Source organism: Prionailurus bengalensis, chromosome B2, assembly GCF_016509475.1.
Source record: "Prionailurus bengalensis isolate Pbe53 chromosome B2, Fcat_Pben_1.1_paternal_pri, whole genome shotgun sequence".
Classification (NCBI taxonomy): Eukaryota; Metazoa; Chordata; class Mammalia; order Carnivora; family Felidae; genus Prionailurus; species Prionailurus bengalensis.
The window spans coordinates 137,414,739-137,430,037 of record NC_057349.1 but is presented as its reverse complement, the minus strand read 5'-3'; the positions used below and the strand labels follow the sequence as shown (position 1 = coordinate 137,430,037).

The 15,299-nt window shown below is 37.1% G+C and overlaps 1 protein-coding gene across 1 annotated transcript in view; it reads left to right on the top strand.

Annotated features, from left to right (window-relative positions):
- SYNE1 (spectrin repeat containing nuclear envelope protein 1) overlaps positions 1-15,299 on the top strand; it is a 472,071-nt gene that overhangs the window by 114,569 nt on the left and 342,203 nt on the right. Inside the window, 3 exon segments of the mRNA XM_043592628.1 lie at positions 10,669-10,689; positions 11,171-11,263; positions 12,158-12,336. Of these exon segments, the coding sequence (XP_043448563.1) occupies positions 10,669-10,689; positions 11,171-11,263; positions 12,158-12,336 (293 nt within the window).

Sequence of the window (15,299 nt, the reverse complement as noted above, 5' to 3'; positions counted from 1 at the left end):
TTTGGGTTTTCCATAGAGGATATCATGTCATCTGCGAAGAGTGAAAGTTTGACCTCCTCCTGGCTGATTTGAATGCCCTTTTTTTTTTGTGGATGCCTGCTATTCTTTTGGGTTGTCTGATTGCTGAGGCTAAGATTTCCAATACTATGTTGAATAACAGTGGCAAGAGTGGATATCCCTGTCTTATTCCTGACCTTAGGGGGAAAGCTCTCATTTTTTTCCCATTGAGGATGATATTAGAGGTGGGTCTTTCATATATGGCTTTTATGATCTCGAGGTATGATCCTTCTATTCCTACTTTCTTGAGGGTTTTTATCAACAAAGGATGCTGTATTTTGTCAAATGCTTTCTCTGCATTTATTGAGATCATATGGTTCTTGTCCTTTCTTTTACTGATGTGATGAATCACATTGATTATTCTGCGGATATTGAACCAGCCTTGCATCCTAGGTATAAATCTCACTTGGTCGTAGTGAATAATTTTTTTAATGTATTGTTGGATCTAGTTGACTAGTATCTTGTTGAGGACTTTTTCGTCCATGTTCATCAGGGAAATTGGTCTGTCTCCTTTTTAGTGGGTCTTTGGTTTTGGAATCAAGGTAATGCTGGCTTCCTAGAAAGAGTTTGGAAGTTTTCCTTCCATTTCTATTTTTTGGAACAGCTACAAGAGAATAGGTGTTAACTCTTTTTTAAATGTTTGTTGGAATTCCCCTGGAAAACCATGTGGCCCTGGACTCTTGGTTTTTGGGAGATTTTTGATTACTAATTCAATTTCTTCACTGATTATGGGTCTGTTAAAATTTTCTATTTCTTTCTGTTTCAGTTTTGGTAGTTTATGTTTCTAGGAATTTGTCCATTTCTTCCAGATTGCCCATTTTATTGGTGTATAATTGCTCATAATATTCTCTTATTATTGTTTGTATTTCTGTTGTGTTGGTTGTGATCTCTCCTCTTTCACTCTCGATTTTCTTTATTTGGGTCCTTTCCTTTTTCTTCTTGATCAAACTGGCTAGGGGTTTATCAATTTTGTTAATTCTTTCAAAGAACCAGCTCCTGGTTTCATTGATCTGTTCTACTGTTTGTTTTTTGTTTTTTGTTTTGTTTTTTTTGGTTTCAATAGCATTGATTTCTGATCTGGTCTTTATTATTTCCTGTCTTCTGCTGGTTTGGGGTTTTATTTGTTGTTGTTTTTCCAGCTCTTTAAGGTGTCAGTTTAGGTTGTGTATCTGAGACCTTTCTTCCTTCTTTAGGAAGGCCTGGATTGCTATTTACTTCCCTCTTATGAAAGCCTTTGCTGTGTCCCAGAGGTTTTGGGCTGTGGTGTTATCATTTTCATTGGCTTCCATGTACTTTTTAATTTCCTCTTTAACTTCTTGGTTAGCCCATTCATTCTTCAGTAGTGTAGTCTTTGGTCTCCAAATATATGTTACCTTTCCACATTTTTTCTTGTGGTTGATTTTTAGTTTCATAGAGTTGTGGTCTGAAAATATGCACGGTATGGTCTTGATCTTTTTGTACTTGTTGAGGGCTGGTTGTGTCCCAGTATGTGATCTATTCTGAAGAACGTTCCATGTACACTGGAGAAGAATGTGTATTCCACTGGTTTAGTATCAAATATTCTGAATATATCTGTTAAATTCATCCAGTCCAGTGTGTCATTCAAAGCCATAGTTTCCTTGTTGATTTTCTGTTTAGATGATCTGTCCATTGTTGTAAGTGGGGTGTTGAAGTCCCCTACTATTATGGTATTATAATCAGTGAGTTTCTTTATGTTTGTGATTAATTGACGTATGTATTTGGATATTCTCATATTTGGAGCATAAATGTTTACAATTTTTAGGTCTTCTTGGTGGATAAACCCATTAATTATGATATAATGCCTTTCTTCATCTCTTGTTACAGTCTTTATTTTAAAGTCTAAATTGTCTGATATAAGTATGGTTACTCCGGCTTTCTTTTGTCAGCCATTAGCATGATAGATGGTTCTCCATCCCCTTACTTTCAATCTGCAAGTGTCTTTAGGTCTAAAGTGGGGCTCTTGTAAACAGCATATAGATAGATCTTATTTTCTTATCCATTCTGTTACTGTATCTATGTCTTTTGATTGTAGCGTTTAGTCCAATGACATTTAGAGTGAGTACTGAATGATATGAATTTATTGCCATTATGTTTCCTGTAGAGTTGGAGTTTCTGGTGGTGTTCTCTGGTCCTTTATAGTCTTTGTTGCTTTTGGTCTTTTTTTTTTTCTTTTCTCCCCTCAGAGTGTCTCCCTTAAAATGTCTAGCAGGGCTGGTTTAGTGGTCATGAACTCCTTTAATTTTTGTTTGTTTGGGAAACTTTTTATCTCTCCTTTTATTTTTGAATGACAGCATTGCTGGATAAAGAATTCTTGGCTGCATATTTTTTTGATTCCGCACATTGAATATATCCTGCCACTCTTTTCTTGCCTGCCAAGTTTCTGTGGATAGGTCTGCTGAGAACCTGATCTCTCTTCCCTGGTAGGATAAGGACTTTTTTCCCTTACTGCTTTCATGATTCTTTCCTTGACTATTTTGTGAATTTGACTATGATATGCCTTGTTAATGGTCTGTTTTTGTTGAATCTAAGAGGAATTTTCTGTGCTTCCTGGATTTTGATGTCTGTGTCTTTCCCCAGGTTAGGAAAGTTTTCCTCTATGATTTGCTCACATAAACCTTCTACCCCTTTTTATGTCTCTTCATCTTTTGGGACCCCTATGATTCTGATATTTTTCCTTCTTAATGAGTAACTGAGTTCTCTAATTCTTAAATTGTGCTCTTTTGCTTTAATTTCCCTCAATTTTCCTGCTTCATTTTTCTCCATAAGTTTGTCCTCTATATTGCTGAGTGGCTGCTCTGCTTCATCCATCATTGCTGGAGTGGCAACCATTCGAGATTGCAGCTCATTTATAGTAGTTTTTATTTCATCCTGACTAGCTTTTACTTCCTTTATCTCTGCAGAAAGAGATTCTATTCTATTTTCAACCCCAGAGAGTTTTCTTATTTTTGTGATTCTAAATTCTGGTTCAGACATGTTGCTTATATCTGTGTTAAGTTTCTGGCTGTTATTTCTTCTTGTTCTTTATTTTAGGGTGAATTCCTTCATTTTTATCATTTTGAAGGAAGAAATTAATGAGTGAAGAAAATAAAATTAAAAAAATTAAAAACAACACAAAAAATAAAATAAAGGATGCTAGATCCTAGGTGTGTTTTGGTCTTGTTGAAAGGAGCTTGATGTATTATAGTAAAGTTGGAAAGATAAGAAAAGAAAAAAAAGGAGAAAAAAAAGAAAGGAAAAAAAGAAGAAAAGGCTTGAAAATTTGAAAAAAACGAATACAATAAAATAGAACAAAATGAAATGACGGAAGCAAAATAGAATTTGAAAAATTTACAAAAAAGTAAAAAAATAGAAAAAAATTAAGGAAAAATATTTTTAATAAAAATGGAAAATAAAAATAATTTTTTCTCTTTCTGTATTCAAGAATAAGAAAAGAAAAGAAAAAAATTGGATAGATGGACCAGTGAACAGACTGAAATACGATTGAAATTACATTGGTTTCCCCTAGAAGTCAAACTATGAAGCACTTTATAGTCCATAAACTAAGCAGGTGGAGAGACTTTTGTTCCTGACGAGAGAAGTTGGCCCAGTTGGGTGGGGCTTAGTGTAATGGCTCCGTTCTCCACTGGATGGTGCTGCTTAGCTTACTGGGGTGGATTGTTGTGGCACATGTAGTCATGTATGCCCATGCATGGTAGGAGTGAAAATGGCTTCACCTGGCTAGCCAGTTTTTAGTATCAGAACTCTGTGCGCTCCCTTACTGGCAATCAAGCCCCCCTCCTTTGCCTTTGGCTTCTGTCCTCTCCCCTCTTTTATACTGTCTGTGACCAAGGTGTTAGGCTGCCAGGCGGCACCTCCCTCCTGAGTTTTATCTCAGATGTGGCTGTGTTTCCCAACCCCTCACTTCTGCGGGACTACAACTTTGACCTGTTCTGACCCTCTGGGGGGTTTCGCTGAGCAATGGCTGGGTGCCCGCCCACCCCCTGGAACGTTTGCAGAACTATGCTGCTGCTGATGTCCAGAGACTGCGGCTGGGTTCCAGCCTGCCCCAGAAAAAGTTCACACGATCATGTACTGGCAGCGTTTTAGGGATTATGGAAAATACAACATACAACTAGCACCAGGCTTCCCCTTAACATCCTTGTTCCAACACCAGTGAATGTGGTTGTTCTCCAGGGTTCACTGGGACCTTTGCCTGTGGAGTGGCCACATATCCTCTACCAAATGTCCTCCCAGCAGGGGAACCGTGTCTCCCTGTGTGGCCCATGGACCCCTCGTACCTCTCTCTCTGCTCCTGGAGATTCGCCCTTCCCATCAGAACACTGTCAGGTGTTGAGCTGTGGAGTTTCATACTCTGTGCTCCCCCTGTTTATAGAGTCTTAATGGAATTTAAATGCTTTACTTTCTCTTTTTTCCCCTTTTTGTTCAGTCCCTTGCGTACTCTTTGTTTTCTCTCCAGCTGCTTTCTGGGGGGAGGGGAATGCTTTCCCGTACTCTCCCCCTGTCTTCATCCTCTCTTCGCAAGCAAAAACACCTCTCTGCCCTTGCGTCAACTTCACCTCCCCTGGTCCTACCCCCTGTGCTGTGTACCTACTGAGTTCTGTGGTTCAGGTTGTGCAGATTGTTGTGTTAATCCTCTAATAAGTTTTCTAGGTGTGCAAGACGGTTTCGTGTTGATCTGTGGTGTAGGCTGGTTTACCTCCCCACGCCGTGTACCTGGCGAGTTCTGTGCAGACTGTTGTGTTAATCCTCTAATCAGTTTTCTAGTTGTGCAAGATGGTTTCGTGTTGATCTCTGGTGTAGGCTGAATTCTGTCACTCTGCCCAAATTCATATATTGTATTATTGTTATTATTATTATTATTATTCTCAAGTAATTCCAGCTTTGGCCTTTAAGAGTTTCTTCAGGCTGCTGCCATACTCTTTTGATATGGCTTCATCCTTTTTTAAGCATTTCCTTATTTTCTGAAACTACAGAGTTTCCATATTTACCTTATATTTTCCCTGCCCCAGTTCTGGAAGCAACCACTTCCCTAAGCAGCCTTTTTTCCTTTTATTAGTGAGTGGCATTTGCATGCTAGGTGTGCACTGAAACTTGCTACTGAAGTTTCATTGCCCTTAGGTTCTCTCAACAGGCAGATCTAGAAAATATCAATGTCTGTTAACCCAGGTATACACATATATCTGTCTTTCTCTCTTTCTCTCTCTCTCTCTTTCTCCTGTGTGTGTGTAAACCATTAGTTTAAATGGATACTTCTGATTCCAGTCTAAAACCACAAGGTCAGTTACAGCCTTCAATGCGTGTTTATTTCTGTTTTCTCTGAAAATAAGAAACCTGGTTTTCATCTACAATGCATTCATCTGTTTTTCAGTCCTAGTACAGACATGAAATACTTTAATAATTGCTCACCACACCCCTGTGAGAAACGGATTTATTAACTGGAGAACAGTGTGGTGTAGAGTTCTTGTTGTCTTTAGTATTACAGCATTCAGTCAAAGGACTGTTTTCAAAATTCACTTAGGTTACTTCTGGTCTTCTTTGTTCCCTTCAGTGTGATGATATTATGCATTTGTAATAAAGTTAGGTCATCAAATCATATTCGGTTTGAAGTAACACTCCCTCCTGCCCTTTACACACATCCTAGTTGACTTTAATTATTATTATTTTTTATCTGGGGAACTAGACATTACCATGATTCCAAGAGTAAAAGTTACACTTAGAGAAGACACCCCCTCTTTATCTCTACTGTTACATTCTCATTCCTCTTCCTTCCATTCCCTATCTCCTCTTAGGTAACCAAGCTCTCTAGCTTCTGATTTATTCTGCCTACATTTCTTTTGCACCAATGGGCAGATGTATTTTCATACACCATCTTTTTTTTTTTTTTACGTGAAGGGTAACATCTTACAAAACACTCTTGCACTCTGGTTTTTCATGTAACACTATATCCTGGAAATCATTCAAATCAGTTCATGGAGATTTTCCTCACTCATGTTCACACCTGCATCGTATTCCAATAGCTGGAGGTGCCAGAGTTTATTCAACTACTCTCTTATGAATGGGAATTTAGGTTGTTTCTAGTATTTTGCAACCAAAACGATGCAATTAATGACTATGCATAATACTTTCCTATTATTGGAAGTGTATTTTCAAGTGTGATTGCTGGGTCAAAAAGTAAGTGTATATGTAGCTTTCTTAGGTATTGCCATATTTTCTTCCAAACGGGTTGCAAGAACCCTTTTAGATTTAGCCTTTTCCTAACTTGTGGGAATTCAGGTGTCTGTGTTTAGAAATACCAAAAACAGGTGTATAAGTAGATATCCAGATACTCCTGGAAGATAGAATGATTCAACTATTTCCTTCTAAGTCTGTATGCACTAAATTATTTACTGCACAAATGCGTATTTGAATACTTTCTGTATGAGAGAAATATTCTGAAAAATACAAAAGTACTTGATTCTATTCAGTGAATAATTTGTATTTTGGTCAGGTGGTAGTGAGATGAAAAATATAAAGTCTAGTCAGTTGTGCAAACTCCCATGCCTAAGAAAGATTCTAGACGTTAAGATGGTAGAGAAAAACAATATTAGCTTCTTTTTTGTTTAATGTTCATTTATTTTTGAGAGAGAGAGAGAGACAAAGCACAAGTAAGGGAGGAGCAGAGAGAGAGAGGGAGACACAGAATCTGAAGCAGGCTCCAGGCTCCGAGCTGTCAGCACAGAGCCCGATATGGGGGTCGAACCCATGAACCGCAAGATCATGACCTGAGTAACTGGTCATGCTTAAGTGACTGATCCACCCAGGCGCCCTAACAATATTAGCTTCTTACAGAATATTACTCATGGTTTCTAGATCACTCTGATATCACTATTAATGGAGTGTTTCTCTTCCTTCAGCTTCGTCTATGACTTTTTTATAGAAAGCTGAGAAAGCCATGTTGAACAAGATATTTCTAGTTTTCCATGTTATTCAGTCTCCCATTTTACCTATATAACACTAGTGTCATGCTTTATTCTGAGGTATTCTTTATGACTATAAAAACAAAATTCCCCTTATTAATGCCTTGGAGAAAATTTAAGGAGTATAAAGGCATTGTTTGCAAAGAGGACCAACGAGTCTTCTTTTCCCAGATCACTTGTCTTACACAAGACCATTTTCACAGAACAACCCTAAGTAATAAAAAATTGCCTGTGAGGAGGAATGAGTTTTTTTAAGGCTCTTTGATGCCCACTTTCTTACTATTTATTTATTTATTTATTTATTTATTTATTTTTATAATTTAAGAACTTACATTTCAAATGTATTTTCAGGCATTTGTCTTTGACCTTTGGACTTACCTTGCCCTCTGTTTAGGTGTTTCTTTTCTTTAAATAATAGAATGTTAGTCTAGTCCTTCTTGATTTAAGGAATAATGAGGGCAGTCCTCAAGTTTTCCTGGAGAAAACTCTACCATTGTGTTTATTTTCCATTTGTTTACAGGGCATTTGAAAAAAGCCTGCATTAGTACCTGATAGGGACCAGGTAACTGTGACTCTAATGAATAGATCCAACACCATTTCCCCCAGATTCTTTCTCCAATGAGGCGTCAGGTGGGTCCTTCTGAACAGCACCACAAGGAGCCAACCACAGACCATCTTTCCCAAAACTTCCCTGAGTGCAGACAAGCAACATGAATTCCAATTCCTATGAAGTTGGATAGGTGATGTAAAAGATGAAGCGAGTTAGAGGTTGCCTATGGAAACAGGAGAACCCAGCAGCGCTGTGCCCTGTCTGCAAGACAGAAGCCAACATTCAGTTTGAACTGTAGTTGCGTCAGTGAAATCAAGCACGGTGATCCCAGATTTTCCAACTGAACAAGAAAAGTCAGTGATCTGGGTTTTTATTGAAGTTTAATTATTTATTTGTTATTTATTAAGTGATTCGGGTAGTTGGCTACCTGCATCACTGATTAGAATGGCTCACCCCCCACCACACTGTAGAAGGCAACTAGCATAAAGTGTCAATGCATCTATTTGTTAGGTTTTCCAGTATATCAAGAAACACTAGTAATCTGGAGTTTCAACTGAAATTTTTTTTTGAAATTTATTCCTGAATAATTTGAATATTTTTTGGAAACATCTGTGGGCCTTGTCTCAGTATGCTATGGCTACCATTGCACTACCAGAGAGTGGATGGCTTAAGTAACAGAAATTTATTTTTCACAGTTTTGGGGGCTAGAGGCTTAAGATCAAGGTACCAGCAGAGTTGGTCTCTTCATTTCTTTCTTCTGACAGATAGACACTTACTCACTGTGTCCTCACATGGCGTTTTTCTCTCTGTGGGTGTGGAAAGAGCTCTAGTGTCTTCTGCTCTTCTCATAAGGACACCAGCCCTATTGGATTAGGGCCCACTCTTACTGCTTCATTTAACCTTAATTACCTCCTTAAGGCCCTGTCTCTAAATGCAGTCACATTGGGGTTTTGGGCCTCAACATGTGAATTTGGGGGGAACACAAATTCAGTCCACATGGGCCTCTGGCTTGCAAAATCAAACTTCTTGAGATTACATGGGCCAAGTGCCATTGTCTAGTATGGGATTCTCAAACACTGACATACATCAGAATCAACAAAACCTAGAAGTTTTGTTAAAGCAGATTCTTGGGCAGCATTCTTGCAGTCTCTGGGCCAACAGGTTGAAGGTGAGGTCCATCATTGTGATTTCATTCTCTTTCTGGTTTCTAGGAATTCTTTAGTCTCTTCAGGTATCTCTCTATTGTCCATCCCACTCTCCTGTGCTATTAAGAATTTAATAGGTTAAGTTTAGTAGGATTTTGCAAGGGAAGGGAAGCGAAGGAAAACAAACAAACAATCAAACAAACATGAACAAAAAACCTGTGCTCCACAAGCCCATTATGGAACATACAGTTTTTAAGAGAGAAAATAATTATTGAAAACGTTTTTCTTTTATTGTTTTTTTAACATTTATTTATTTTTGAGAGACAAAGAGAGACAGAGCACAAGTGGGGGAGATGGGTAGAGATAGAAGGAGGCACAGAATCTAAAGCAGGCTCCAGGCACTGAGCTGTCAGCACAGAGCCCGATGTGGGGCTTGACCCATGAACCATGAGATCATGACCTGTGAGCTGAGGTTGGCTGCTTAACGCACTGAGCCACCCAGGCGCCCCTGAAAACTTTTTTTTCTTTAGAAGTTGAGTGAGTTATCTTTAGGTTCTATCATAAGTAGAATATGTTAAGTTCATGGTACAAGAAAACCTTTTTTTCTTTAGAAGTTGAGTGAGTTATCTTTAGGTTCTATCGTAAGTACAATATGTTAAGTTCATGGTACAATTGGAGCTGGATTGAGGTAAGAAATTCAACTTACCATTTTTAAAAAGAGTGGTATATAAAGAAAGAGAAATAATCTGCCCTTTATGGAATACATTAACCTTATGGTTATTAGTATGTATTATATATCTGTGCCCCGTGGATACTAAAATGGAGGTGGAGAAAATTCTAGAGTAGCTGTAGACAAGAGTAATCAAAATGATTATGGGCATTGCAAAATGATTATGGGTTCTGTCACAAAATTTAAAAATGTGATGTTCTTTATTTTCCACAAACATGTATTATATGTCCTATGCTGTGCTAGGTTTAAAAGAAGTAGACACATAAGTTTGCAATTTATGCACATTCTCAATTTTTTTGTGGGTCTTCAAACCTGACGAATGAATTTTACCCCCGAGACAAAATCCCTTAGGTATATTTCAAGTGATTTACAGTGGTTTTCGCGCTAGCATCGTGCTAGTCCTCTGATACATAACTAGTACATTTAAACTAATTAAAGTATTTTTGCATCTGATAATTTTTTTTATTTATTTTTATTTAAAAAAAAATTTTTTTAACGTTTATTTATTTTTGAGACAGAGAGAGACAGAGCATGAACGGGGGAGGGGCAGAGAGATTGGGAGACACAGAATCGGAAGCAGGCCCAGGCTCTGAGCCATCAGCCCAGAGCCCGATGCGGGGCTCGAACTCACGGACCGCAAGATCGTGACCTGAGTTGAAGTCGGATGCTTAATCGACTGAGCCACCCAGGCGCCCCTGATAATTTTTTTAAAGTAAACCATTTACAAACTTCTGAACTTTCTTATTAAATCTGGTCTAAGAATTATTGAGCTAGAAATCTAAGAAGTACTTTATTATTTTTTTTTTCTAATTTGTTTAGGGATTCTGGAAAAGACAATGAGCAGTTGTTAATTGTGTTCTACCGAGATTGGCTGAGACAGACTTTACCATACAGTTCATTTTGCTGAGATTTAGGAAATAACATTTTTAATAGTTGGGAAAGTATTGAAATAAATAATTGTGGACAACTGTAAACAGGTTAACATCTATCCTGAACGCTTTACGGGTACCAGTGCCGAAAAGTAAGGAACTGAACCCTAACAGCCTCTTCTACTTTATTATTTCTTGGCTTTCCTGTATCTTTAAAATATATTCCCAATCATGCTCTAAATTTGCTATCTACATTTTTATTCCCTTTGAGCAAATAACTCTGATTTTGAAAAATTCTGTATGTATGTATATCATCTTCTTCCTTTTTTTTTCATGTCAGTCCATGTACAGAGGATCACCGGTTAGTACAAATTTTAGAATTTTTAACTCCTGGCTTTTATAGGTGAAAGAGAACATAAATTTCATACTATTTGGTAACAAATTTCAAAGTAAGTGCATTTTTCTTAAACTACTGATCACAGTTTCTTTTAAGTTCCAGTCAACTTCTGGATGTAAAAAATAACCCCCACCTTTTTTTTTTTTTTCCTGTCTGGTATTTTGTTGGTAATTCCTTGCATGATGTCATATATTTTCAACTTTAAAGAAATTTTTGAAATTCACTCCATAGTCGTTTTTCTTGTGTGCACCTAATGAATGCTCCTGAGATTTCCACTGAAACCATGTGCTTGTCTGTTTTGATGGCTCACCCTACTTACTCCTGTGTACCATTACATAGGCATGACCAAATTGTACTGATGTCTAATAAAGTGTTAATTATTGCATAATTAGGTGGTCTATAATCTTCTGGTATGTTACAAGTAGAGTTTTTTCTTTTTGAACAGATTAAACTAGTCAACATTAACTCCACCGATATAGCAGATGGCCGGCCATCAATAGTTCTCGGATTGGTGTGGACCATTATTCTGTATTTCCAGGTATTGAACTATAGCTCCCTTTGTGGTTGATATAATGTCATGGATGGAGGTAGTGGTGGAAATTTTAATAATACTCTCCTTTTCCCTACCTTGGAGATTGATCCTTATGTTAGAAGAAATGTGACCTTCACATGTACCTTTTGTTGTTGTTAGCAGAAGAATTTCCTCTTCCCTGCAAAGGTGTCATATATGTCATATATGGAACTCCTCCAAAACACTGTGGCATAGGTACTCAGTCTGAAAAGTGAGCAGGGCACAATGGAGATGAAATATTGGTGTATTAAAGAGCTTAGGAACATTTCTGCTCTCTGGAAAGGACCAGTTTTATGCTCCTATTAGACAGTAAGGGGAGAAATTAACTCCCCATTCCATCTAGAATAAGTTTTCTAGCCATTGGGTTGGTTTTAAAACAAGTAGACTTGATTTTTTAGAGCAGTTTTAGGTTCACAGCCAAAGTGAGCAAAAACTACAGAGATTTCTCACCATATACCTTGTGTTCCACACATGAGTAGCTTCTCCCGGAACCAACATCCTCCACGGAGTGATACTGGTTAAAATTAACGAATCTGTATTGACTCATCACTATCCTTCAAAGTTCATTGTTTACATTATGGTTCATTTGGGCGGTGTACATCTCTGAGTTTGGATAACCATTAGGTTTTGTTTTAGTCATGCATTCATGTATGTAACTAGCAGTCGTGACTGTGTATAGCGTAGTCTTAGATGCAGTGGGAAGTACCAGGAAGAGTACCACGTCAATCATGCCCTGAAGAGCTTGCGTTGTCAATGATGTCAAGAGTGTGAGTTTAAGTCACTTTCAATTGGAAAAGTAAAACATCCAAGGAAATAACAAGACAGTTCTTATATTTTTGGCCACCGTTAATTCACAAACAGATTGAGGAGCTGACCAGCAACCTGCCGCAGCTGCAGTCCCTGCCTGGCAGCACATCCTCTGTGGACAGCATGGTCAGCGCGGAGACCGCCAGCCCCCCGAGTAAGCGGAAGGTGGCCACCAAGATCCAAGGAAATGCTAAGAAGGCTTTATTAAAGTGGGTTCAGTACACAGTAGCCAAGTAAGTGCCACGAGCTTGTTTAAATTGGAAACCCTTGAGTAATTTAAGTTACCGGTTTATTGCTGAGTGCACTTTCCAATATTGCAGAATTTGAAGAGACATTTGAGTGAAGGGTTTACTTCCGGTTGTTGCATTCTTTCCTTGAATTAAAATATCAACAGAAACCATCACTAATACTCTAGGAAAGTACTGTCATCAAACGAATTCCTTCATTATTCATGTGATTGAGCCCAATTAATTGTTTTTTAACAACTACACTTTGATAATGTGAGGGCTAATCTATTTAGGTCATTGTTAGGACTGTTTTTTTTTTTTTGTGTGTGTGTGTGTGTGTGTCTATTACTTTTGAGAGAGAGAGCATGAGAGCGAGTGGAGAGGGCAGAGAGAGAGAAAGAGTCCCAAGCAGACCCTGTGCTGTCACCCCAGAGCCCGATATGGGGCTCAAACCATGAGATCATGCATGACCTGTCCGAAACCAAGACTCAGGTGCTTAATCGACTGAGCCACCCAGTTGCCCCTGGACGTCCTGCTTTTATTAAATAATCTTTACACAAATACAGTAGAGGTTTAAATGTGATCATTTCTTCATAAGACTGTTAGGTTCTATTTGATAATAATGTGAACTCAGGTCCACATTCTGAAGTAATTGTATTCGTTGTTGTTTCCCAAAACTTTCTAGCAATTTTATCTTTAAATTTTTTTTTTCCGTGGGTCTCCTCTTTTATGTGGAATATAGATTCCTTTGTCAACTTCAGCTTATAGGCTGTGGATTTGCTTCTGGGCATAATAAATTTATATGTGTACATTCATGTGATAATGCTGCACAGAATATTAGTACTTTCAAGGAGTATCTCTTCATAGCAATTTCAATAGCATTTTCAATTGAGCAGACCAAAGTTTTGTGGGCTGATGTGGTCAGTGATAAGATTTCTTCACAAAGAGGTTCTGTTTTTGTATGATTTTCCTAAATGACATGTCAAATTAACTCTCTTTCTGTTTTGTTTTTTGTGTGCCTAATTCTAATCTGAATCTTATTCCCTACTTCTGAAAAATAGTTTTAAACAAGCACTTATCATTATAAAATATTGAAGCACTAAGCATAGGGAGTTCTATTTTTAAAGCGGTTGAAGAGCAAAAATAAAAATTAAAAATAGAGAAGATGTAATTAGTGTTACTATTTTACACAGTTTGGTTTCACTTTTAAAGTGTGTTGGTGGTTGTCTAATTTGGGATATATTTTTATGATTCAACTTGTACTCAAAAATTTTTTTGAAAGCAAAGCTTTGTGGCTTTTTAGAATCTGTAGTAGAAATGGAATTTTAAAAACCTGCCCACAGTGCTGGTATATTGTTTGCATTTCATTTACAGTGGCAATTACTGATCTCTTCTGCAGCTAATTGGGCAGAGAGAAGACATGTGCTGGGTAGGAACAGACAAGTGACCACATGCTAGGACACTTGTCATGATGCTATTGCAGTAAAACTTTGTAATAATGTCGATGTGATATTCTCTTGCCCATTGCTTCCCACAACATTAAACTAATCAAAAATAAATTGGTTTCTCTTAATATTATAGTTGTTTGAAGTAAACTGAAATTGAATGCTGTTGGAGTTTTTCTGCATTGGTTTTGTTCTACATATGGTGTTTTAGCTTCCAGAGATGTGCGGGGATCTAATAATAACTAAAAGTCGTTCCTGCAACTTGTATATTTGTAACATCAGTGGAAGTGGTATTTTCCTTATCTGTATAAATGTTCAGATTTATGGATCCCAGGGTTTCCCACCCATCAACGTATCAGTGAAATCCATTTATTTCACAGCTGCATTAAGTGTAGAGATTTGGGGAGATGACTTGTCTAACATAAAAATTTTGTGATGAACCCATGATTCCATTATGCCTACCAAATTGTTGATAATTTTTCTAAAAGCTATTTTTTACACTATCCTGATATGTATTTTTCAAGTAATTTTTTTTTACCAGATATGGGTAAAAGACTTTAGAATCTATACCCCTTTCAGTATATGACATGTTTTTAAAATGATAATCTGTGAGACTCTGTGGTCTGAATGTTTATCAGTCTTAGAAGAGTGTAGATGATAAGAAAGGGCAAAACATCCAGTAAACACCAGACATTGTCAAAACTGTATTCATTGTTTTCATATAAAATTTTAAACTATGTGAGAAACAAATAAAAAAAAACCTTTTAGTAAGGCAACATAATCCATCCTTCTCTGTCTCGTGCTCTCTCTCTCTCTCTCTCTTTTTTTTAACCAATGTACTATCCTGTATACTCTCTCAGACATGAAAGCATTAAACTATAGCATATCTGATATTTGCATACCTTATTTTGAGGGTCTAGGAAGAACAATGGTATTTTAAGACAAAACTTAGTGAGATAAGGAAACAAATGAAGATAGGTACATCCAGATCCATTGAAAATCACTTGAGGTAAATTACATATTAGAAGTCAGAAATGCCTATAAACTGGATATACTTCATCATTTCTTTAAGTGATGTGTCCAAGTCTAAGTTTGTATCACTTCTGTAAGTGACATACCTAAGTTTTCCTAGATTTTGTATTTGAGATTCTTAAATGAAAGGTTTGGACTCAAACTTAAAACTTTTTAGAAATATCACCTACTGTTTTGATGTAATACAACACATTATAGGTATGCATGTGGGGGGGAGGGTGTATGTGTTCAACACATTATAGAAAAATAAAATGTACTGAAACTTCTAAAATTATTCCAATGTAGTAATATTTAGGGAAATATTTTATACATTTCTTTTTGAAAATACCTAAAACAATAAACAGGTTGAAGAAAATCAGAAAATATCTAATACATGATGAATATTTGTTAGCTAATTATTACTTACGCCACCTTGCTTTGTTAAGAAATAATTTGAGGTGGCTGTGAAAACAAAAACATCTTTTTGTTATTATTCTTTAATTTTTTTAAACT